This window comes from Pistacia vera, unplaced genomic scaffold (assembly GCF_008641045.1).
Source record: "Pistacia vera cultivar Batoury unplaced genomic scaffold, PisVer_v2 Contig132, whole genome shotgun sequence".
Classification (NCBI taxonomy): Eukaryota; Viridiplantae; Streptophyta; class Magnoliopsida; order Sapindales; family Anacardiaceae; genus Pistacia; species Pistacia vera.
The window spans coordinates 1,082,799-1,109,362 of record NW_022195380.1 but is presented as its reverse complement, the minus strand read 5'-3'; the positions used below and the strand labels follow the sequence as shown (position 1 = coordinate 1,109,362).

At 36.0% G+C, this 26,564-nt stretch overlaps 2 protein-coding genes and 1 pseudogene across 2 annotated transcripts; 1 reads left to right on the top strand and 2 right to left on the bottom strand.

Annotated features, from left to right (window-relative positions):
• The first annotated feature begins 269 nt into the window (after nt 1-269).
• Nucleotides 270-3,203, top strand: LOC116122198 (PLASMODESMATA CALLOSE-BINDING PROTEIN 3-like). The gene is made up of 3 exons (XM_031408102.1): nt 270-676; nt 794-827; nt 2,551-3,203. The coding sequence occupies exons 1-3, from the start codon at nt 346-348 to the stop codon at nt 2,795-2,797; spliced, it is 612 nt and encodes a 203-aa protein (XP_031263962.1). The 5' UTR covers nt 270-345; the 3' UTR covers nt 2,798-3,203.
• Nucleotides 3,204-10,520: 7,317 nt separating this feature from the next.
• Nucleotides 10,521-12,784, bottom strand: LOC116122186 (annotated as a pseudogene).
• Nucleotides 12,785-21,563: 8,779 nt separating this feature from the next.
• Nucleotides 21,564-25,572, bottom strand: LOC116122146 (purple acid phosphatase 15-like). The gene is made up of 7 exons (XM_031408054.1): nt 25,338-25,572; nt 24,367-24,558; nt 23,733-24,048; nt 23,227-23,444; nt 22,857-23,047; nt 22,051-22,335; nt 21,564-21,889 (listed from the first exon to the last, which is right to left on the bottom strand). The coding sequence occupies exons 1-7, from the start codon at nt 25,570-25,572 to the stop codon at nt 21,770-21,772; spliced, it is 1,557 nt and encodes a 518-aa protein (XP_031263914.1). The 3' UTR covers nt 21,564-21,769.
• Between the last annotated feature and the right edge of the window lie 992 nt (nt 25,573-26,564).

The window sequence follows — 26,564 nt, the reverse complement described above, 5'->3', positions numbered from 1 at the left end:
TTTAAGGTTGTCAGATGTCAGTTGTCACCTGACACCCAAGGTTATAATTGTCAATTCACATCCAAGCAAGCATGGACATCCAGAAAAACACAGTATAAGCTGTCTTCTACAAAAACCTGAAAGGCTGAAAGAAAGAACAAAACCTTCAAATCAAATATTCAAATTATTAATAAAAGCAACCAAAAGAAAAAGTGAAGCACAAAAACAAAAATAAAAATTTGAAGAAACCACCACATTCTCTCATATTCCCTCCCCCTCTCTCTCTCTCTCTCTCTCTCTCTTCCTTTACTAACCAAGCTACCCAATTCACGGACTCCACCTGTAACTTTCTCTTCTTCTTCCTCCATGGCACCAACCCTTTCAGAGCCGTTACTGCTCCTCATCTTCTTATGCATGAACACGATCATGGTGGTCACCATTGTTGAAGCTCAAGGAACCGTCTACTGGTGCGTTGCGAGAAGTGATGCCACCAACCAGGCTCTGCAAACGGCTCTCGACTATGCATGCGGGGCTGGTGCGGACTGTACTCCCGTTCTCCCCAATGGTCTCTGCTACCTCCCCAACACCATCCAGGCTCACGCCTCTTACGCCTTCAATAGTTACTTCCAGAGAAAGGGCATGGCTCCTGGCTCCTGTGACTTTTCTGGCACTGCCACTGTAGCTCGAAGTGATCCCAGTTTCGTTCTCTCTATCCCTTTCTCGCTCTTTTTGGCTTCGTTTTGTCTTGTGTTCAGTGGGTTAACGTTTGTTTTGCTTATTTTATTTGATTTTATTTTTTTTTGTTGTGATATAGGTTATGGATCTTGTGTCTATCCATCTTCAATAAGGTATGTTTGTTCTCACTCATTTTTTATTTTTTATTTTTGGTTCTAAAAGAAAGGAAATTTACCATAACTTAAGCACGCAAGTATCTGTGTTTTAATAGTAATAGATTCTTCATCGTCACGCAACCTGGTTTCTTTTTCTTTATGTCATTTTCTCTTTTGGGTAAATGGGGCTGTTTTTTTTATTATTAAAGTATTAGCGGATATTCTTTCCATCTCCATAACCGAGCTGTAGCTTCCTCTCCTTTTGAGTTCAAGTTTGGAGAGAGGGAAAAAGCCCCAGGTTGTGTTACTTTGTGAAGTTTTTATGGATGCACTACATTTGTCATTGTGCATGGGAGATTTGAAGTTATGTTTGTGTCAATCGGAGTTCTCGGACCACAATGTCTTTTTCTCTTCTTTTGATACCTTGGATGGCACAATTTGCTTGCTGCATAGTCTGTCGAATGTTGGATGAGACTGGTCATTTTAATTTTGTCTGACACCGTTGGATGGTCTTACCAGTCAAACAAAACCAACGGAAGGGATCTTAATGGTACGACAAGCTTGCAGATGTACAGTGATTTGTGGAGGGCTTTTTGTTTTCTAGCTCTGATAATTGATACATGGCATTATCTTTCACTGTCAGAGCTCTCAGGTCCATTAATTGGACTACTTTAGTTGTTCGAAATGACCACTTTTTTTTTTAAATACCATTTTTAGTGCAAACCAAATTCAAGAGAATTTCAGTTCTTATTAAGAAGTTGCATGCATAAATTAAGGATGTTATTGTGGGGTCATTATTTTAATTAAAGCTTAGAGTATATTGCATAAAGCTCTAGGTTCAATTGTAAATGTCCAGTTACTTGTTTAGCTCATGCAACTTGGACAACTTAATTTTCAAAAGAATGTTGGTAATGTATCTTTGCTAAGGCAAACCTTGAAATTTTTTAGGTTACTTTTTAGTTTTCAGTTTATCAATCATATCATCCTACATTAGTATTAGTGCAGTATAACTGTAGTCAAACCAAAGAAATGAACCTAGAAATTATAAGACTCTAGTATGGGCCACATTTATTTTGTCGATAGTTTTGGTAGATGCATCCACTGTTTTGGTGCCTTTACGGCTGGTAGGAGCTTGGAGATTTATACTCTTAATAATCTAGAGACCTCTGCTGCTGGTCCTACTCCCACTTTTGTTGTAACTTTTCCTTACCACCTGGCACAAGCTTTACCCCCCCATTATAGGCTGAAACACAATGTCTTGCCTAAGAAGCTGTATGGCCACACTTGATTTTCATTTAGGAGAAAAATAAAATTCCACTATAGGTGCTTAAAATGAGACTCGTGATATTCAACGTTAAGGAATATATAAGAATCACATTTTATTTTACAGTTCACAAGTTTGTTACTCAATTTACCAAGTCTATTGATATTACGAAATTGATGCTAGAAGAATTTCGCTAACTGTAGTAGTCAAATCCCGTTGAATGATGTGTTTATTTATCAAACCATACAAAAGATTGTTTGTTGTGGGTACGTGCATTCATTTGCGTGTTTATTAGTTTGGTTAATATTCTTTAGTGTAAATGAAGACGAGGATAAAATGTATTAGTAAAATTAATTTGAAATGGAGATTTATGTTTTCTTAAAAATGATGGAAGTATAGGTCCTTGCTATATGTTTCTTGTTCAAGAACTCTGCTAAAGTCTCAGAGGGCTAACAACTGAATCTTGCAAATTTTCAGCACCGCCGGAGGCAATACGTCACAAGGGTCGGCACCCACAACAACCACCACGAACAACCCGAACATGCCAACAACACCGACTACAATGCCCCTAGATAATAATGGTGGTAATTCCGGGTTTAGCCCTCCAGTACCCCCCACAGACAACTCCGAAGCTTCTGCAAAATTCATGGCCATTACACTTTTAATGCCTGTCTCCTTGTGGATTGTTCTCTCATTGACACTGTCAAACATATTAGTCCTATAAACCAGAACTAGTTGCATTACGTAGTGTGGAGATCGATCGAAGAGGCTTATACAGTTTTGTTCAAGAGTTGAGGCCTTCTTTGTTTGTAGCATCAAGGTATCTGGAAAATCCATTTGGTCTTTAGTTTTGTTATTGATCTCTTAATGATATGAAAAAGGTTGTCGGGAAGTTTTAAATTGGCTTGTTGGTTTTGGTAGAAAGGCAAAGCGAGGGGTAAGCTAAACCTCATTTGTGGATTAACTGATGGTAATTCAATTTATTTGTCCAATCTAATTCCCGTCAGTTGATTTCCTGCATGTATTTGTGTCTGTGGCATGAGTGTCAAGAGATTCTATGCATTCACAAATACTCGACCGGTTACTCGGGAAAGTCCATGGTATCACAATATATTGTAGACGAGATATCGAAAGACAATGTATGTCAAATAGTTATTACATTTAGTAATTACTGTTACTAATTAATAGGAATATAAAGGTACATGAGAGAGAAAATTCACTTTGTTGTATTTTAGAGTTTTCTTTAAAATGTATATGATATCACCATAGAATTATTGACATGGTATCGTAGACAATGCATGTATTAAAGGCAGTTATTATATTTGATAACTACCAAACACAATTAATTTAAGGGGCCGTTTGGATCGGAGGTATATAAGACAATATAGATAATCTTCGTTTATTTTACAATATTCATGTGTTTGGTTTGTAAGTAATAAAATATTACGGTAATCTTTTATTGTAAAAAGTATTTACTGTTGGTAATGTGAGGGGTAATCTTATTACCTTGTTAGAGAGTGTTATTAAAACATTATCGGGGTAATTTGATTTTTCTATCCATTTTACCCTTAATTAAAAACCATTTTGGATACAATGGCCCTCAAATGTCTACCAAATAAAAATTAGCCCAACCCCCTACATTTGAAAAATTAGCTAAAACACTATAGTCACAAAAAAGTTTAAAAGTTAACAAAAAACCCCTAGCCATCCAAGATCATTGCCAGCCGTGACTCACAATTGTTGATCACCGACGTCAGTCATCGTAGGGGTGTACGACCAGTAGCATCTAGCCAATCGTGTGCCGGTAAGGCCTTTTTCGGCCATGGATCATTTATCCATGGTCGGAAACGGCCAGATCTGGCATTTCCATGGCTGTTTTATGGCCAAAGATCATGGTCACAGATCTGGCCGTGAAATGGCCATAGATCTGGTTGTTTTCTAACCATGGATTTGTGTTCCATGACTATTTCAAGCTTTGCCGATGCACGACTAACCATATACGGCTAGTCGTGCGCCATTCCGTTGACTGCCGACGGTGGTGACTGGCTGCCGACAGTGGCTTGGGATGGGTGTGGGTGATTTTACTACAAATTAAAGTTTTATATGGTTGGGGTGCTTAAGCAAAATTTCAAATATAGGGGGTTAAAGAAATGATTCAAAAAATAATAATAAAAAATACTATTATATTAATATTTAAAAAGGAAGGCAATTTAGTAATCTATATAACATACCCACCCATTTATCCTCCCAACCAAATATATTATTTACCAATTTATTCGAGCCAGCCAAACACATTTTCTAAACATTCCCATAAATTTTCAAGGTGATCTTTCTTTTCATTAATATAATATTCCCTATAATAAAATATTATATAATTCAAACGACCCTTAAAGGTGTCATAATTTTACTAAAGGGTGGTAATACTCATTTAGTATTCTAGATTTTTTCGTTTCTCCCATAATAAATATAAAATTCTTCCTGATAAAGAGATTTATAGTGAAAGAGTTTTACAGTAAGTTCCCATGTTTTATTTCATGAATCTATCGCAATAAGAAAAAATCTAGAATAAAACAGAGGTATTATTACCCTCTAGTGAAATTATGACACCTTTTAATTTTCTCTCTTTTTCATTTTTAAATTAATCGTGATTAGTAGTTGTTAAATATAGTAATCAATTTATTAGCATGTATGCATGCATACATTGTTTGGTGGTACAATAGAAGGAGTAATGCTATGTGTACTCACGGATTTTACTAACCTTTGTTAAAATTACATATGGTATCCGTACTATGCTTGTGGTACCCGTACTATACTTTATATTTACAAAGGTTAGTACGCTGGTTAGTACACTCGTAAGTACGCATAGTATTATTGCAATATAAGTAATACTAGTGCGGTACCATAGACTTTCTTTAAATGGAAATATATAGATGTTACACCACGAGTGTTCACTTACAATGATTTATGGGTGATGAAAAGAACCACAAGAAAGTTTCCCATAGCTTAATATGATAGTTAACTTTATGTGGTTTACAGATAGAATAATACTTTGCGTACTAATAGATTTTACTAACCAGTGTAGTAACCTTTATTAAAATCACACATAGTACCCGTACTATATGTATGGTACTCGTACTATGATTTAAGTTAGTATACTGATTAGTAAAATTCGTTAGTACGTATAGCATTACTCCCGGAGATAAATAGAGAATCTTTATTATTTATTTTTTAAATTGATTAATAATGTAAAAGACCAGTTTCTCTAAATTAGTTCACTTTAAATCATTAAAGAGATGAGAAGGGAGTCGTGTGATACTTGTATCTTTATGTTTCGGGGAAGAGTAATGTTATGCTTACTCACGATCTTACTAACCATTTTACTATCCTTTGTTAAAATTACATATGGTACCTGTACTATGAGCATGGTACATGTACTATGCTTTATATTTACACAGGATAATAAGATGGTTAGTAAGATCGTGAGTAAGCACAATATCATTGTTCGGGGAATGATTGCTGAATAAAATAATTAAAATTTAAGCGTTTTATGACCGTTTATAAAAACATTGTCTTTGCCATTACTCAAAATAACTCTAAGGGTGCGCTTAGTTGGAGGTTATCCTCCATTAGTTTAGTAATGTCATCTTATATACTGACATTATCATGTTTGATTATCAAGTAATAAAAAATTTCGGTAAATCTTTCAATAACAATAGTGATTACCATTGGTTATATAGGTGGTAATTTGAATACCACCATTTTCTTTGGTATTTTAAGATTATTTAAAAATCTTAATTTTGTTACAACTTTACTTCTAGTTAATAAAATTTTTGGACATTAACCCCCTTTTTTTGAAAACAATTTACATGAACCCTGCCATAACACCACAGCCATCCAAAAGGATTGTCAGCCATCGACAATTTCCAGAACGGCGCATGATAGGACGAATCTGGCTGGTTGTGCTCTGATTTGGTTGTTTCTGGCCATATCGATGGTTGGAAATAGCCAGATGGTCCTGGATTTGGCCGTTTTCGACTATATCCACTTTGGCCATAAACGATCAGATCGATTGGATCTAGATGGAAATATGGCTAGATCCATGGTTTGGCCGTTAATGGCCATGGATCTAATCGAAAACGGCCAAATTAGTGCATGATCGACTAGATCTAGCTAATCATGCGTTGTTCCAATGACTTTTGACAGTGGTCTGCAATCCTCTTGGGTGGATGGGGTGATTGGCTAATTTTTAAAATTTTATTGTGGTTGGAGTGTTTTAGCAAAATCTCAAATGTAGGGGGTTAAAAAAATAATTCAAATAATAATAATATTAAAAAAGAAGGGCAATTCAGTAATCTTTATAACATACCCACCAATTTATTTCAATCTAATCAAACAATTTTAATACAACATTCCTAGTAATCTTCAAGGTAATCTATCTTCCCATTAATATAACATTCCCAATAATATAACATTTATTGAACTAAACGCTCCCAAAGGTCAATATAACATATTGTGGGTATCTCTTCATAAAGTTTGAATATTTAGTCAAGTTTTCATTATGTAATAAAACAAACTTAATTAAACGTAAGAAAGAGCTACATATGTTCCATTTAAAGAATTTTTACAACGTTTTGACATAAGAATGAAGAATTTTACAACAACCTATCAAACTAAGTATTATAATTGGATAAAACCTAATTTTGAATCAAAATATAAAATATGAATAATTATCCTCCATCATCTAATGGTCCATGCGTATCCAATATCAAACCAATTGTTATGGTATGATTTCTCTTAAATAAAACATTGTTCTTACTTGTATATAATGATGAATAAGTTCACACCTTAGGAGGACATATGTTTCTCAATCAAAATCAAAGGTAAAAAAAAAAAACCTTAAACCTAAGAATAAATACAAACATACGTTTGTCACGCAGTGCACGAGCGTCTAGCTATAATTATTTTTGGGTGACGAAAGAACCACAAGAGCTTAATATGGTAGTTAATTTAATGTGGTCTAGAGACAAATGAAGAAAATTTATTATTTGTTCTTTAAATTGATTAGGTAATATAAAAGACCAATTTCCATAACTAGTTAAATTTAAAACTTCAAAGAGATGGGAAGGGAGCCATGCGATACTCGTATCCTTATGCTTCGCAAAGTGACTCCTGACTGAATTAAAATAATTAAAAGTTAAAACATTTTATGAAAGTTTATAAAAACATTGCCGTTGTCACTACTGAATAGAATAACTTTGAGGTCAATACAACATATTAAGCGCACTCTTCATTAAGTCTGAATATTTATTCGAGTTTTCGTTATGTAATAAAACTTATTAATTAAGCATAATAAACAGTCATGATGTATTCGATTGAAAGAATTTATACAAAGTTTTAACATAAGAATATGGAAAAGCTCATAATTACCAACGACTGATCAAACCAAGTATTATAATTGGATAAAGTCTCCTCCTAAATAAGAACACAAAATATGAATGAATATCTTCTTTCATTTAAGGGTCCACGCGTATCCTATATCATACCAATTGTTTTTCATCTAATGATGAATAAGTTTACACCTATTGTGCCTAACAAGTCACGCTGATACCAGCTCAACAAGTGTCTAAAAGATAAAGTGTACTAATTGTAAAATCCATACCGCCTCAGAGATATTTTATACCAACCCTATCTCATTTTAAGATAAGGACGAATGAGAGCTCTCTATATGTCAAGACAACTTGCAAAAACACTCATTACATTAACCTCGAAAGTGTATAAATTGACATATCTCTTCTTAAAAGAGGGGGTTGGACATATGAGAGTTAGACATAAATTTGAGCTTCATTATTTCTCTCTGTAAGCAAAGTATTTCTTTATCTTTGTATGCCATACGGGCAATATCATAGAAATAGTTAGAGAATAATAAAATAACAGTGGATGTAGGATTTGCATTAAGCATCTGAACTACTATAAAAACCTCTTTTGCTACATATTTCCATATCACATGTAACTTCTAAGCCAGCTTAGCATTTTGCACGTGCGAGTCGTTGGTGTTAAAATCAAGCATCAACAGTTTGGTGGCCCATGCAGGTCTCGAACCCACGTCCAAGCTCCCCGATGGCGTGGTCAAATCGTAGATTGCACACATTAGAGTTCCCCGATGGCGTGGTCAGATCGCACGTATCAGAGTTCTCCGATCACGTGGCCAGATCACAGATCGCACACATCAGAGTTCCCAGATTGTGTGGTCAAATTGCAGATCGCAAGCATCAGAGTTCTCAGATTGCGTGGTCAGATCGTAGATTGTACACATCAAAGTCCTCAGATGGCGTGGTCAGATCGCAGATCACACGTATTAGAGTTCTCCGATCGCATGTCCAGATCACAGATCGCATGCATCAGAGCTCTCGGATCGCGTGGTCAGATCGCAGATTGCACACATCAGAGTTCCCAGATCGCGTGGTCAGATTGTAGATCGCATGTATCAGAGTTCTTAGATCGCGTGGTCAGATCGCAGATTACACGCATCAGAGTTCTGGGATGGTATGGTAAGATCGCAGATCGCACGTATTAGAGTTCTCCGATCGAATGTCCAAATCCCAGATGGCACGCATCAGAGCTCTCAGATCACGTGGTCAGATCGCACGCATCAGAGTTCCCAAATTGCGTGGTCAGATTGCAGATCGCACGCATCAGAGTTCTAAGATCACATGATCAGATCACAGATTGTACGCATCAGAGTTCTCGAATGGCGTGATCAGATCACAGATTGCACGTATCAAAGTTCTCCGATCGCATGTCCAGATAGCAGATCGCACGCATCAGAGCTTTCGAATCACGTGGTCAGATCACAGATTGCACGCACCAGAGTTCTCGGATGGCGTAGTCAGATTACAGATCGCACGTATCAGAGTTCTCCGATCACATGTCCAGATTGCAGATCGCATGCATCAAAGCTCTCGGATCGCATGGTCAGATCGCAGATCGCTTGCATTAGAGTTCCTAGATTATGTGGTCAGATTGCAGATCGCACACATCAGAGTTCTCAGATCGCGTGGTCAGATCGCAGATTGCACGCATTAGAGTTCTCGAATGGCATGGTCAGATCGCAAATCGCACGCATCAGAGTTCTCTGATCGCATGGCCAAATCACAGATCGCATGCATCAAAGCTTTTGGATGACATGGTCAGATCGCATATCGTACGCATCAGAGTTTTTAGATCGCATGGTCAGATTGCAGATCACATGCATCAGAGTTCTTCGATCGCGTGGCCAAATCAGAGATCATATGCATTAGAGTTTTTAGATCGCAGATCGCACGTATCAGAGTTCTCTGATCTCATGGCCAGATCACAGATCGCACGCTCAATCACCTAGATTGCGCGTTCAAGATCGTTGAGATAACCCGTTCAGATAATTTAGATCGGGCTTCTGAGCAGCCAGATTGCGCTTTTGAGCGCTTAGATCACCGATCTTGAGCTCTAAGATCAAGCTTCGCGCTTTCTGATCGAACTTCTTCTGTTCTCAGATCAAGCTCTACGCTTTCTAATTGAACTTCTTCTGTTCTTAGATCAAGCTCCGCGCTTTCTGATCGAACTTCTTCTATTCTCAGATCAAGTTTCAAACTTTCTGATTGAACTTATTCTATTCTTAGATCAAGCTTCGCGCTTTCTGATCGAACTTTTTGTAATCTCAGACCAAGCTCTTTGTGCTCTCTAATCGAGGTCTTTATGATCTCAGATTGAACTCTTTATGCTCTCTGATTGAGGTCCTTATGATCTCAGATCGATCGAGCTCTTTATGCTCTCTGATCGAGCTCCTTATACTCTCTGATCTAGCTCCTTATGCTTTCTAATTAAGCTCATAAGTTTGCTCATTTGCTTAAGATTGCATGCACCAGATCGTTCAGATCACATGCCTCAAACTCTCAAGTCGAGCTCCTATCAGATCGCGATTAGCTCCTAGCTTTTAAATCGCGATCAGCTCCTAGCTTTTAAATCGCGATTAACTCTTCGCTTTGAGATTGCAAACAGCCTCAGGTTGTGTTCTCAGCTCTCAGATTGTGATCAGTTCTCATTTAACAGATTGTGACCATCTGCCAACGTCAGAAAAAACAAGTAGAAAACTTAAAACAGCCTTGCAACATGCCGAAAATCGCCTACTCAAAACAGCCTTGAAACATGCTGAAAATGGCCTCAACTGGGTTCCCCTATTGCCACGACGTAGAGCTCGGAACAAGCTTTTCGTGGATATTTGACAGGCTCTAAAACTCCTCCCGGATCAAAAGTTATGATTGTTTTAAGTTGGCTTATCCGTTTAAGGCCTCTAAGCCGTGTGTTTAGGCTTCTGACGTTAGCTCCCTCTAGGAATTCATCTACTGGACATTTCATGTCAGTTATAAGATTGCGCTCAGCTTCGGATCACTCTAAGCTCTCAGATCGCAGTCCTAGCTCTCAGCACCCAATTGCTCCAGACATAGTTCAAGCTCTTCAGTTCGAGACTGCAACCTATAGTGCGACAGCCATTCAGATTTAAGACATGAGTTTTTGAAGTGCAATTACACACTCTAAAAACTAGGGGAGTTCTGTTGTGCTTAAAAGGTCACGTTGATGTCAGCTCAACAAGTGCTTAAAAGACAAAGTCTACTAGTTGTCAAGCCCATATCGCCTCAGAAATATTTTATACCAACCCTATCTCATTTTAAGATAAGGACGAATGAGAGTTCTCCATATGTTAAGGCAACTTATGAAAACACTCATTACATTGACCTCAAAAGCATATAAGTTGGCACATCTATTCTTAAAAGAGGGGGTTGGGCATATAAGAGCTATGCATAAATTTGAGCTTTATTATTTCTCTCCGTAAGCAAAGTATTTCTTCATCTTTGTATGCCTTACGGGCAATATCATAGAAATAGTCAAAGAATAATAAAATAACAGTGGATGTAGGATTTGCATTAAGCATCCGAACCACTATAAAAACCTCTCTTGTCTATCTATTAGTTATGTTTTCTGCAACATATATAATCTCAGCACTATATTCGAATCTCATGAATCCATCACGTGTAACTTCTAAGACTCTCTTAGCACTTTGCACGTGCGAGTCGTTGGTGTCAAAATCAAGCATCAACAACAACTTAGGAGGCGAAAGAATCCAGCTATTTCCATCGAGGAAAGTTGTGCTCAGAAACAGTTGCGCTTCTTCATCAGATAGCATCCTAGCAAATTTGGCTCGACAAGAAGAACTTGCCCTAGGTCCCCAACACTTGTACTCTCCATAATAAACAGGTCTGCAAAAATTTTCAAAAAATAAAGATAGTTTATCACTAGGTTGTCAAGAATTTATATCATTGTTAACTTTAAAGGAAAGGATGATCAAGGTGAATACTTGTGCTCACCGTCACCCATGTCAACAGACCATCCTTCAGTACTGCTGACAACAGTGTCCATATATGTATGAGCGAAAATCACCTAGGTCTCTGCTTCCACGCTCGACCAAGTTTTGTTTTACCAATATCGATTATGCTACAATGGACAAATCTGAATCCACTTTCTTCACTCTCGTTTTCTCTAGCGTGTGCTGTGATGACTCCAATGCCATTTGAAACTGATCTTATAGTGGTGTTCTGCGTCGACATCCCAGTTTTAAGCTTCTAATTGTAGCAAAAATTATTAACGTGATTTCTTGTATATGTTAATGTGCAAGCATTTTACTGTTGTAGATACGGTTAACTAGCTAGATCCTAGACTCTGTTTCCTTTATTACTTAAAATGTTCTTTACTTAAAAAATTATATATATATATTTTTTTCTTTTTCATCTCTTAAGTTTATGTTTCATACTATACATTTTAAAATAACTCAGAGTGTAATAATAATGAGCAGTGTGAAAGTACCAAGTAAAGTGATTGGCCATTTCCAAAAATGAAATCAACAGTCCCTTGGATATAACAGTCCTTAAAGAAATGTTTGCCTTTATCATCACACAATGTGTCTTGATAACCTATAAACTTGCAATTGTAGAATGCTGCCTTATCTCCAGATATTCTCATGGCGACTACTTGTGCACCCTCTCTTTTTCCATCTAGCATTGGAGCCATATTCTACATGAAAAGGTCACACAAAGAACAAAGTTTAAGATATTCACAATAGAGTGATGAAGGTGTAGTTACTAGTGAACTCTAAAATTTAGCAAATGCACTTTAGCTTATATCGCCTACTCTTTGTAAGTTATGGTTGCAAACATGGCAACTTGTCTCATTAAGATATTCAAAAGAAAGAAAAAAGGTTAAAGTCCTAAAATATAATTCATACATTGTGGCTAAGTTTTGAAACTGTGAAATAGAGTATGTATAATAAAAGCAAAGGTACGTACCCCAAATTCAATATTAACAGCCATAAAATAATCACTCTCTACAGCCATTGTAGAACTGTACACCGTGCCATACTGAGCCGCTGTCCCATGAAACAAATCTTCGGCATGTCATTTGGGTCCCCATAAAATGTTATTATTTGCTTTGACCAGTCACTAGTGATCTTCTCCCAATACGAGCCTCCAACGATTTTAATAACCACTCTATTTGCATTCGACATCAGAATGTTGTTTATTGCATCACTCATCGTTCAAAAATTTCCGCTACCATCTTTCTTGACAGTTATAACCTTAACACCAGCCTCTGCCGTGGACAAAGCTCCGTCCAAGTTGGATTCCATCTGATTTAGGTTATACCCTGTTCGGTTTAACTTACCATTCCCTAGTAAAATACATTCATATTCCAATATTCATATAAAGTTGATAATACAATCAATTTCAACATAAAATCTCTATGGAATATATGCGAAAGTAAATGACAAACCTCCAACCATAGCAATTGTTGTTTAATCTTCTTGCTCCTTCAAAATACAGGATCTTTCACTGACTGCAATTTTGGAGTGATGGTTTTGAATCTAAAAAAAAATTGCGTCTAATGGGAACCTGTAAAGTCTCATTTTTATATGCCGTTGTCTTTCCATCAAAGACAACTGCTCAAGAGAAGAGACACAACCGTATGACCACATCAGTCCACATCAGTCCACATCAGCATAAAAGTGTAGGACCATAATGTAATTATATTAAAAGTGTAGGACCATAATGCAAAAAGTCTAACATTCTCCCACTTTGTCCAAACTTTTATAATATAATCCAGAACACAAGAGATGTATATGCGGTATGGTCAATTAGAAAGAGGAAAAATTACATGAATCATAGTGGTAAGTCCCCTTTAAACAAATATTACCTTTCATGTATTACAATGCAAATTTTTCTCTTTCTGAATAAACGCTTAAATGTGGAATATCACTTTATGAACAAACCTCAAATGTTTGTTCCAGGTCTTCTAGAATGTTTATTTGTCTCCAACCAAAATGTATACAACTTAAAAGAGAAAACAAACTAAATTACAAAGTTTCAGACAATGAAAGTATTACCTCTCGTAGGGACAAAGCGGGACATAGTCCCATTTGAACAACATGATCCTTGAACATCTTTGGTGGCATGGCTTTTGTTAGAGGATCAGCAATCATCTGCTCAGTATGTATGTGTTCAAGGAGCACTTCTTTGGCTTTAACGTGCTCCTTTATTGCTAAGTACTTAATGTCGATGTGTTTACTTCGACTTCCACTCTTATTATTCTTAGCAAAGAATACAGTAGCTGAATTGTCACAATATAACTTTATAGGCCTAGAGATAGACTCAACAACTCCAAGCCCAAAAATGAAACTTCTCAACCAAATACCCTGTGTAGTGGCCTCAAAACAAGAAACAAACTCAGCTTCCATGGTAGAAGTGGCAACTAAAGATTGTTAAGCACTTCTCCAAGATATAGCACCTCCGGCGAGCATAAAAACATATCCGGATGTTGATTTCCGAGAATCAACACAGCCAGCAAAGTTTGAGTCTAAATATCCGATGACTTCTAAAATGTCGGATTGTCTATAAGTAAGTATGAAACCTTTAGTTCCTTGAAGATACCTCATGACCTTCTTTGCAGCTCTCCAATGATCCAAACCTGGATTACTTTGATATCTTCCTAACATGCCAACTGCAAAAGTTATGTCAGGTCTAGTACAGACTTGAGCATACATTAGGCTTCCAACAACTGAAGCATAAGGAATAGTTTTCATTTGTTCCTTTTCAATCTCAAGTGTAGGACATTGGTTCAGATTGAACCTGTCACCTTTAATAATGGGTGTAACATTGGGTGAACAATCTTTCATCCTAAATCTCTCAAGAATTTTATTAATATAGGCTTCTTGAGATAGTCCCAAAATATGTTGAGACATGTCCTTAGGAATCTTAATGCCAATGACATAAGACGCCTCACCCATATCTTTCATACTAAAATGTTGAGAGAGAAATTGTTTCACCTCATGTAGCAAACCCAAATCATTGGTTGCAAGTAGAATATCATCTACATATAACACAAGAAAGATGATTTTACTCCCATTGACCTTGTGGTATATACACTGATCCATGATATTCTCTACAAAATCAAATGAAGAGATAACAGTGTGAAATCTTAAATATCACTGACGAGAGGCTTGTTTAAGTCCATAAATGGACTTCTTAAGCTTGTAAAACAAATGCTCACCATCACTTAAAATGAACCCATCAGGTTGTTTCATATAAACCTCTTCCTCCAAATCCCATTGAGAAAAGCTATTTTCACATCCATTTGATGTAAATCTAAATTAAAATGGGCAACTAATGCCATTATGATACGAAAGGAATCCTTTTTAGAAACTGGGGAAAATGTTTTTTTATAATCTATTCCTTCCCTTTGTGTGAACCCCTTGGCAACAAGTCTAGCCTTGTATCTCTCAATGTTGCTTAGTGAATCCTTTTTGGTTTTAAATACCCATTTACAACCAATAGGTTTCTTTCTAGTAGGCAACTCAACAAGGTCCCAAACTTCATTATCTGCCATAGAATTCATCTCGTCTATCATGGCATTATTCCACAACTCAGATTTACTACTGTTCATAGCTTGTAAAAACGTGTCTGGATCATCCTCAATACCTATGTTACAGTCAGACTCTTGCATATACACTTCATAATCAGTAGGAATTGCCAATCTCTTTGTTCTAGTAGATCTCCTTAATGTTGTATCAACAGTCTCTTGTTGAGACTATTGCACAACTAGTTGTTCCTCCTGTAGTGGAGGTTGTTCAAAATGATCTTTTAAAATAATCTCATTAGAATGTGGATTTTGATTGAGTGGTTCCTCATTATTCACCCTATTTGGATGAACATCTAATCTTTTACTTAATGTAGGAGCATTGTCTAAAACATTAATTTTCTCAAGGACCGAGTCTCTGATTTGATCACTCCCACTGACCACATCATTTTCAAGAAATTTGGCATTTCTTGATTCAACAATTCTACTGGAATGGTTAGGACAATAAAACTTATATCCCTTGGATTTTTCTGCATATCCAAGAAAATATGCACTAATAGTCCTAAGATCTAACTTCTGTTCTTGTGGATTATAAACTTTAACTTCAACTGGGCAACCCCAGATGTGTACGTGACTTAAACTTGGTTTCCAACCCTTCCATAATTCGAATGGCGTTTTGGGAACTGCCTCAGTTGGAACTCGGTTTAATACATACGTTGCAGTTTTGAGAGCTTCAATCCACAAGGAATGAGGAAGTTTAGAGTTACTCAGCATACTTCGTACCATATCCATTAATGTTCTATTTCTCTGTTCTGCTACACCATTATGAGATGGCGTGCCAGACAAGGTGTATTGAGCCACAATACCTTGCTCTTGAAGAAATTTAGCAAATGGACCAAGTGCTTGTCCTGTACCAGTGTATGTACCATAATATTCACCACCTTTATCAGATCTCACGATCTTAATTTGTTTTCCACATTGTTTCTCTACTTCTGCTTTATATATTTTGAAAGCATCCAACGCTTCATCCTTGTGATAAAGCAAATAGAGATACAAATATCGTGAGTAACCATCAATAAAGGTGATGAAATATTTCTGACCACTAGAGCTCATGTCAAGGCAACAAATATATGTGTGTATGATTTCTAAAAGTTCAGAACTCTTCCTGGCACCCTTCTTGGATTTGTTAGTCTGCTTTCCCTTAATGCAGTCTACACAAGTGTCAAAGTCAGTAAAGTCAAGAGTTTCAAGAACTCCAGCATTTACCAACCTTTTAATCCTATCAATGGAGATGTGTCCTAATCTCCTATACACAAAAAAGAAGAGTTTTCATACATAATAGTACGTTTCATACCAGTGTTAGCATGTGAAGTCATGAGACTATAAGGAATAGTATCACTTAAATGAATTTTAAACAAACCATCAACCAAAGTACCATTTCCAACAATAGATGAGTTCTTAATTAAATTAAAAGAACTACCATAAAAGTTGAAAGAGTATCCACAAGGTACAAGTTTAGAAACTGAAATTAAATTCCTAGAAAAACTAGGAATATAAAAGGTTTGTTCCAAATCCAAAGCATAATTAGTACTTAAAATAATTCTAAATGTTCCTATAGCTTCAACACGTGAAGGCATCTTGTTTCCTGAATAGATGCTGCATTCACTTCCTAATGGCTTCTTTTGATCTAGAAAACCCTGTATGGTATTAGAAACATGGATTGTAGAACCAGAATCAATCCACCAATCATTATGTGAAACACAAATCATATTAGATTCATAACACACAAGAGATGAGAGGTTACCTTTCTTGTCAAGCCAAGCCTTCCTCTTAGGATAATCATTCTTCATGTGTCCCGTCTTTTTACAGAAGAAACACTTAATATTGTCCTTATTACCTTTGCTCATAACCTCATATAGCTTGCGCTTTCCCTTCCACTTCTTATTTTTGTTTGAAGTGTACTTGACATTTCCTGTCACCAGATGTGCAGTTTCATTCACTTCCTGAAGTAGTCTCTCCTCCTCCTGAACACACATGGTCAAAAGCTCATTGATTGACCATTTATCCTTTTGTGTGTTATAAGATATCTTGAAAGGAGCATAATGAGACGAGAGAGAGTTCAGGACATAATGCACCAGGAAATCATCATTAATCACCATCTGAAGGGATCTCAACTGAGCAGCGATGTCCCGCATTTTCATAATATGCTCACGGACTCCTTTAATGCCAGTGAACTTCATGAATGTCAATCTACTCATTAGGGTGCTACCTAATGCCTTGTCTGATGTTTCAAACTGTGCATGAATTGCCTCCATCAGATCCTTGACATTTTCACACTCCGGTATCGACCCACTGATACTAGTCGTAATATGAGATTTGATAAACATCATGCTTAAACGGTTGGATCGCTCCCACCGTTCATACAAAGCAATCTCAGCTTGAGAACTAGTATCTATAGGTGTAGGTGGCTCTTCCTTATGAAGAGCATAGTCAAGATCAATGCACCCTAAATGAAGAAGGACAACCTCTCTCCAGGATTTGTAGTTATCACCATTTAAACTAGGAACCTTATCCTCAACCATCATCAAAGTTTGATCAATTATAGGTATATCAATAGACATGCTTACTAAATAAATTATGAGGCACAAACTATCAATAACAATTATAAGTTTACCAATGTAAAACAAATAATAAATCATAAATGAATCGACATATCATAAAATCACCCTGTGGGTAAAGACATTACATATTATGATTCATTTTCCTTTAATGATGAAACTATAAATTATTAATATTTCATAATACCCGTGGGCTAGTTAAGAAATAAGAATAATTTCTATTTCATCCCTAATTAATCATGAAAATATAACATTCCCTGTGGGTAAAATGATTATATTAATATGATTAACTACAAAATGATGTTATTAACCTTAATATGATCATAACTAATATTACTTAATGCATATATTATCATAATTTAGATGCTGCGGCTACTCTAAATTAATCAAATATATACGATCATAAAACATCAAATAATTTATAACATGAATTATATAATATAACACAAATCAATACAAGAATAACACATTATTTATGCATAACAAAGCAATATATGACATAAAAACCATCATACACACTGTCACTGACTAAACCACGTGTCCCCATGCACCGCCAGAAGGCAACACACAGTCCCAGGTGCCTTCACGGAACTGCCACGCGCCGTCACGCGCTCACACGCGCCTAGGTACACATCCTCACGCGCCTGATGCAAGCAAAAGCTCTCTCATGCACCAGCATGCGTCGGGTCTGAACCTGGGTCGGTTTGACCCGTTTGACTGGGTTGGGTTGTCCTGGTTCGGTCCATTATGCTGGTATGAGCCTTTTGACCGGTTTGACATGCTGACTCGTTCATTGACCGGTCTGACCGGTTGAACGCATTGACCAAGTCGGGTTGACCTATTTGACCGGGTCAGTTTGACCCGTTTATCCTATTGGGTCAGTTCTTCTTGACCCGTTTCTGTAACTTTTTACCTAGTTTTTTGCAGATTTTAACAGCCCGTTTCTGGCCATTTTTCCAGCGTTTTAAATGGGAAACTTGAATGTGGACATATAACCTATATCGGTGACATCCCAAATTACAATTTCGTCCTAAATCGGTGCCATAAATGGCTTCCGAAACCACCGAAACCACCAAAACTCTAATTTCTAATCAAAAATTTAAACTAGCATAACTTTGCAACTAGAACTCCGTTTTTGACAAATAATATACCGTTGGAAAGCTTTTTCAACAAGGATTCCGATGACACCAAAATCGAAAACAGATTCTATTTATAATAAAAGTTATGCTTAATTTACAGTACGGATTTTAATGGAAAAAATCCTAATTGTATGCAATATTTTTCAGATTTGCAACAAACTACTTCATGCTAGGCAGAGATTCAAACAATACTTTGATACCAAATGTAAAATACATTCATATTCCAATATTCATATAAAGTTGATAATACAATCAATTTCAACATAAAATTTCCATGGAATATATGCGGAAGTAAATGACAAACCTCTAGCCATAGCAATTGTTGTTTAGTCTTCTTGCTCCTTCAAAATACAGGATCTTTCACTGACTGCAATTTTGGAGTGATGGTTTTGAATCTAAAAAAAAATTGCGTCTAATGGGAACATGTAAAGTCTCATTTTTATATGCAGTTGTCTTTCTATCAAAGACAACTGCTCAAGAGAAGAGACACAACTGTATGACCACATCAGTCCACATCAGCATAAAAGTGTAGGACTATAATGTAATTATATTAAAAGTGTAGGACCATAATGCAAAAAGTCTAACATCCCTTCCTTGAATTTTTCGATGTTATAGTCAAGCCATTTGTTCGGTTTTGATTCATTCGAGAGGATAAGCCTTGATTCGCATGTCGCAATTGGGAAGAGCAGAGAAAAGAATAAAAATTTCGTTAACAAGGTCACAAGAATGGCGGACTGTTTCATTTCTTGAGCCATTATTGAGCGTCTTCTTATTGATACAAAGGATGAAGTATTATTGGGTGTTTGCAGATGTGAAGCAATATTGGATGTGATGTTGTTTTGCGCTCTCATTTTTCAAATAATATCTTAGACGAAGTATTAGTGAGTATTTATAATCTAAAATACTAAAGCATGTGAAGTTATTGTTTTTTATTATTATTTTTTTTTTTTTGCTTTTGTTTGTTATGTCATAAATGCCCCTTACGAGAAGTTAAATTGCATAAGTACCTTTTATCTCTCCTAGCTCATACAAGGAGTTTAAAATAGTTAAAAAAGAATTGTATTTCTAACAATAACGTGTAGTGTTAGAAATAGTTAAAGAATAATGCTATGCTTACTCACAATCTTACTAATTTTTTACTATTTTGTGTAAATATAACGGTATAGTACCGGTACTATATGCATGGTACCCGTACTATGCCGTTATATTTACACAGAATAGTAAGAGGTTAGTAAGATTGTGAGTAAGCATAGTTTTATTGATAGTTAAAATATCCAATCACGGGCAAAAGTCGGTTGTTGCCATTACTTGATTTTTTTTTTTTTTAATTTTCAGTCGATTCATTCACCGGAAATCAACTTCGTCGTCATCATTGTACTCATTGACACTTTCTCTTCAAAAACCCCAATATCTCGACCTTCAATTGTTCGTCGATCATTATCCCAAATTCTAGTATTTTGGGTGAATATGGAAATTGATAACCCAGCCCGATGAAGCTTTGGGATCCCGGTTAAACCGGCCGGCCCATGCTAGGTTTTAAAGCACTGTACTATAGACTTTCTCTTATAATAAACTATATATGTCTTTTCTTTTAAATATACCCAATTAAATATATATATATAAAATCCTTTATAATTGTCATCTAATTGCTTCTCTATTAAACTCGTTTCTTCCTCACATTAATTACAGTCAAAGTGGCCAAACCAATCAACCGAAACTGTCTGTGGATTGAGTTGCAACCTTGTCATCAACATGGAATAATTGTTGGGAGATGAATCCTCTAGCGTTTGCCTTTTGTACATCTTCATCTTTGGGTAACACCCATCGATAATACAATCCTTTATATTCATATAAAATCTCCGAATTCCAACAAATTAATCAACAAAGTTTGTGGAATTTTAATTTTCAATTTCTAAGGGACTATAATGTATACAATTATACTTAAATAATTATACGCGAGAACTAATCTATATGGTTTTTTTTTTTTTTTTTTTTGGGTAGGGGTGTCCGAGCTAGCTTGCACACACCTCAACTAATTCCCCAAGGCTTTGAAGTTAACGACTAGTAATCCTCTAGTAGTTTTTTTTTTTTTTTTTTTTGATAACCGAGGGTACTTAGGTCAGTTTACACGCACCTCAACTAATCCTCCGGAGTCCTAAAGTTAACTACTAGGTAATCCTCTGGTGGATATCCTTATTAGCAATTGAAAGGAATCAAACTCAAGACCTCTTGAGTAATACACCCAAGGGTTGGTTGAACTAGTCTATATGTTAAAAAGGCTATCCAATATAACTTTGATTTAATTCACCAAGAGACTAATGCTAAATAAAGGACAATAATCAAATTCTGAAATTCATAAGTTATGCATGGTGTTAATAGGATTCAGGTTCATCATTCATGTAGGAGCAAAATCTGGGTTTGAATTATGTAGGCCAAGAAAGTAGGGGTCCGAGCCCAATTGTAAAGAGAATTATAAAAGAAGGAAAGTACAAAGAGAGGCCTTATTTGCATCCTATAATTGGGGTAAAGAAATCCCACTATTTAATGATTTTAATAATCACAACTTTAATTCTATACTAAATTATTAAACTTGCTTTTGATTGTTTATTTTTTTGACACTCCGCTTTTATGTTTTACACCCTCATTCATACCGAAAAATTACTAAAATATTTTGGTTAAAGAAATGGCCTTACAGTTACACACCAGTTTAAAGAAACTGGCTAAAGCATTTTTAAACTCGTAAAATTACTCACAGCTTACAACATCTATTATCACAAGCACATACTAAAATCAGCCTTCATATTTGGAATCAATCAATTTTATTCATCATGTAATGCAAAGTATTATCAATAGCCTATTGTCTCAAATGTTGTAACTACAATAATATGATCCCATGTGTGAAGGCTCCTTGGTACTCCTGATAAGGTGATCATGTTTGCATCTTCAAGTCACAATGAAAATATTTTGTCAGAAGTTGAGTGTTTCAGCTGATTATGGTGGTATTGATTATTTTGGTGAAACTGGGCATCTATTTGGTTCCCTTACTATATAAATTATATCACCAGCATTCTCGTAGTACTCCTGATTGCGGTGCCAAGTCCACAAAGCATGAGTCTCATTCTTCACCTGCAAGCCACAGTAATGCCGATAAGTTTGCTGTTTGACATCAACAATCTGCACATTTTAATATATTTAGATTTTAAGTGTAATAAATTTTTATGCATTTATTCACTAGCTGTGGAAGACTATGATCTAAATTTTCTGAGTGTGATAAGAGAGAAAAATACCTCCAGAATCCCATGGCCAAAGCTACTTTCTCTGTATGCACTATAATCTGGCTGTTGGTCCCAGCAGAACTTCCCTGATGCAGGGCCTGAAGTGAAATTGAATGCACAGAAACCACCCAAATATTTATCTGCGGTCGATGCTGGATCTGGACAGTTACCAGGTTCATCAGCATGCTCAACATCCAGGCCTTCTACATTCCCTCCATCACCAACCGTGATATAAACTGGACCACATGGATCCAAGGAGTAATTGTAGACCCGGTTTGACCTCTCATAAGCATGAACCTGTATGTTATTATCACCTCATTTATGTACTTTTACTTTTTGATAAGCCATAGCATGAATGCCAGAACTTAGAATATACAATACATGTTACCATATAAAACCTCGCTCCATAACCTAAAGCTATTTTTGTTCATATTGAAATAAATCCTTGCAAATGAGTTCTGTCTCCTATGCATCATATTTTCAAGTCTTTTGATTTATCTTTATTACCAATATCTGGACTAATGAATGGCTAACATTGTGCCTACTTCGGAAATAGAAATGAAGAAATAACAGTAAGAAAAAGAAAACGAGTTTTCTCTATAAACTTTTTCTTCCACTGTCAAGATTTCTGGCAGAAAGAAACCATTTATTTTTCATGTTCACAAATTTGGTATTGAACACTTAACAATGAGACAAGCATTAATCTTTTACTGAAAATACAGAATAACAAACTATATCATTCAATAACAGTTTCAGGGGTGGGGAAAGGAGTGTATTTTGCAACAGAGAGCTTAGAAGAGTTTCAAAAGTACTCTTACATGTCCATTGAAGACTATGTCAACACCACTATGATAAAGCAACTCCTCCATCTCCACTCTCATACACTCTGCTTCTCTGTATTGTGCTACATAGGTGCTATACCAAGGACGGTGCCAGGCAGCAACAAGCCATGGAGTCACTTTTCTATCGACCTCTGCCAAGTCTCTTTCCAGCCAATTGTATTGATCCGCTGCAACAGAAACCGGAGAATCTCACCATGTGGTAACTGAACATGATCAGCCAAAAGAATATCTTTAATGGAGGAATGGTAATATTACTCGCCAAGAAGAATTGGCTCCATAAGCCAAGAAAAAATGATTATGAATAATAAAAAGTCAAGGAAAATAGAGGAAAGAAGGCAGAGCGTACATGATTTGTCATAATTAACGAAAGCACCTAGCATCACAAAATGGATACCGCCTGAATTGAAAGAATAGTAGAGTGCGGATGATGATCCACCTTCTTTATAGGGAAATGCAAACCGGTAACTGTATGCTACAAATGCATAATTATCAGCCTGTTGTTCTATCTCATGTTCCCCTTCAATCACCATTGTTGGAACATTAGAGACTAGAGGCTGCATAAACCTGCAAACACCAACCCCACAAGGAGTCCATTAGCTTAATTATTCCTGACGTTGGTCTGGGAATCATTCACAAATCCAAAGGATATGACAAGATCAAACTGAACTAAAAGCACTGAGTGAAAGTTGTAATCTTGTTGACAGCAGTTTCTAACAAGTTATTTGGTTTTTGCCTTTTCAACTCTTTTACAACTAATGGAATTATGCTTGAGAATTTGTTGATGCTTACAGCTCTAGATCAAATGAAAAAGCATGAAAACACTTTATAGAGTATTAACAATAGTGATTTTACCTTCCCCAATAATCCCAACGAGGCTGATATGTTTCTCGGAAGGGATTTTGCAGAAATGAGTTGGTTCCATTCGTAAAATACAGGTCTGCATAACTTAGATCCCCAATCAACAAAAGAAGAGCAGGATGGTTACTCAACAAGTGACTGACTGTTGTTGTCGTATTGTAGGTAAGACCCAGATCTCCCACCACTGCTATTCTGCTGGGGTAGCTGCTGGCATTAGAAACCGGCATAGTCCTAAAATAATGGCTATCACTCATTACTGATATAGAAGGATCCCCACATTCATATTCATACAGTGTGTTGGGCTCCAAACCTGTAGCAAAAGATGATTGCAATCTGAAATTAACTAGAAAAAATCAAAATAGATGAGTCAGAGCATAACCCTTCTATTCCCGGGACTCCACACACACAACAATCGATCATCACTCATTTTACTTACTCACTTTCAAACTGTAGTTTATGCATGATTATCTTGAAATTAACTATGAGAGGCAAGGAGGAAGTAAAATATTAGCATGAATTCGTGTTCCTGAAAACAAATTCAATAATTTAATATATAAACATCTTATGATCAAACCGATGAAATTTTATAGCTGTAGACTGAAATATATCAATCGAAATCAGATTATACCTGTGAGAAGAACGTGGTGTATAATACCAGAAGTGTACTTCTGGAGGTCATCGTACGGATAAATTTGACTGTAAACAAGGGAGTAACCCTTTGCCTGATAAGTCACTTGTGATCTTAAGACTCTGAATTGAACAATGCTTTGTACCCATTCAGGATCTAATGGTTGTATATCATAACCAATTTGGAATTCCCCTGAAAATTTAGTCCATATAATATCAATTACCAGGCTGAAAAAAGAAGTTACATAGAATTCATCAACATTAAATAAAGGCTAACTGAAGTCCTTTCACAAAGGCTCCATTAATCATGCCCATTTCTTAACACAATTAAAATAAGAGGGTATGTGGTTATCAATATTCTTTCAGATTGAATAACTTAAAATCACTGAATCAAGACAACTTCTTCAAACCTAATCAACTTCTTCACTCACACTTACAGTTAAAATGACAAAGTTCTAAAATAAAAAATAAGCAATAGACAATCACACTACTTCTAGAGTAATTCAAGGACTGAAAATCCTTTCTTATCCGTCCAAGTACTGTTTCACTAAATTAACAACAGTATATTAAACCAAGGATGCCTCAATTTACAGTAAACTCTGAAACCAGACCCAATTTTTAAATTTTGTTTTTCAACTTTAACCACCTCCCCAAAATTTACTTTAACACATGATCAGTCACCACTTGGATCACTTCTTTTTCTAGCATGTCAGTTGCTTATTTGCTTATGTAGCAGAACTTCAAACTAAAAAGAACCTCAGGAACATTACTGGGTTTCTATCAATGCAACTTCACGTTTACATATTTCAGTATCAAATGAGCCGGAAATTTCAAACTGTAACCCATCATTTTAGTAATATACAAGGCACTCAAAGCGAAACTAAACAAAACTTCATGATCTATTGAGCCATGAATTCTAGCATAATCAAGGAAATTATATAAACAAGGAATGAAAGAAGCAAAGAAAGAGACCTGTGATCCAAGAAATCCAAACAGAATCGTAGTTATTAGAGAGTGAAACAAAGATTTGCTGAGGCTGAAAACCTTCAACATTGCTTGGAACATCAGGCAAGTCAGTGACGTTTCCACTGAAGCTCTTGTCAAGAGGGGCAGTGACTGGCTTGAAGGGTCCTTCAAGTGTTGTAGGAATACCACCGCCATGAACGCAGTTCAAACTCAGTAAAAGTAAAAGATAGACCAAACCCATTTGCGGATAGCACCATCAAACTGAAGAGAACAAGAATGTATAAGAACCGGTAAATGGTTCACGTGATTACTATTGAGGTTTATACTTTTGGTGATATATGATTGGTGTAACGTTAAGTAAAAGTCTTAGCCACACAAAACAAGATCCCGTGAAACCTTTATAATTAATGGAGTAGTGATTAGTCTCCTCTCCTTTGAAAAAACTACGCCATTGCCAGCTCTATACTCATCCATGCAGACATGGCTTGCACCATTAACGAAATAATCAACAGTAGTTAATGAATTCATAAATAATTCTTAGCGCCTAACTAGCAAATTATTAGTTAAATTATGAAAGTAAATAAATAAGTAAAGAATTTTAGTGGTTAGACAATATTAATGCGCTTATCTCATTGAATTTTTTTGCATTAATATGCGCACTTGCGCAGTCGATTCAATTTTAAATGCAAACTGTGGTAAAAATTTGTGGGCGTATAGTGTAAAGTTATGCCGTCCTTCAATCCAAGGATTAATATATTAAGGGTAACATTATTAAATGGTTTATAAGTTGTGGATCTTATTCGTTCAAGAAGTTAATAGTATGGAAGATTTGTAATAAAATTCAGAAGTTAAACGATCTAGAACAAAAAAGGAAACAAAGAAAAAGTTCATATTGAATTTGTTTATAATTTTTTAATAGGGATATTAAAAATTGACCAAAACTTGAACCAACTTCCCACACTATATCTTTCTATCAAAATAATGTTGTTTTCCCCACTTTGCCCCTCAGGTTTTAAAATAATGATGGTATTTTGACATTAAAAAATATTACGTTTACAACCCAATCTTATAATCTTCTCTTATAACCCTAATGTGGTAGCAGAGTTGACATTATCACGTCAATTGATGACTTTGACTAAACATGAACGACCATTCCTTAGAGACGAATTACCGTTTCGTAGGGACGAATGACCGTTCATTCATAAAGAATGGTTGTTCCATTCATAAGGAACA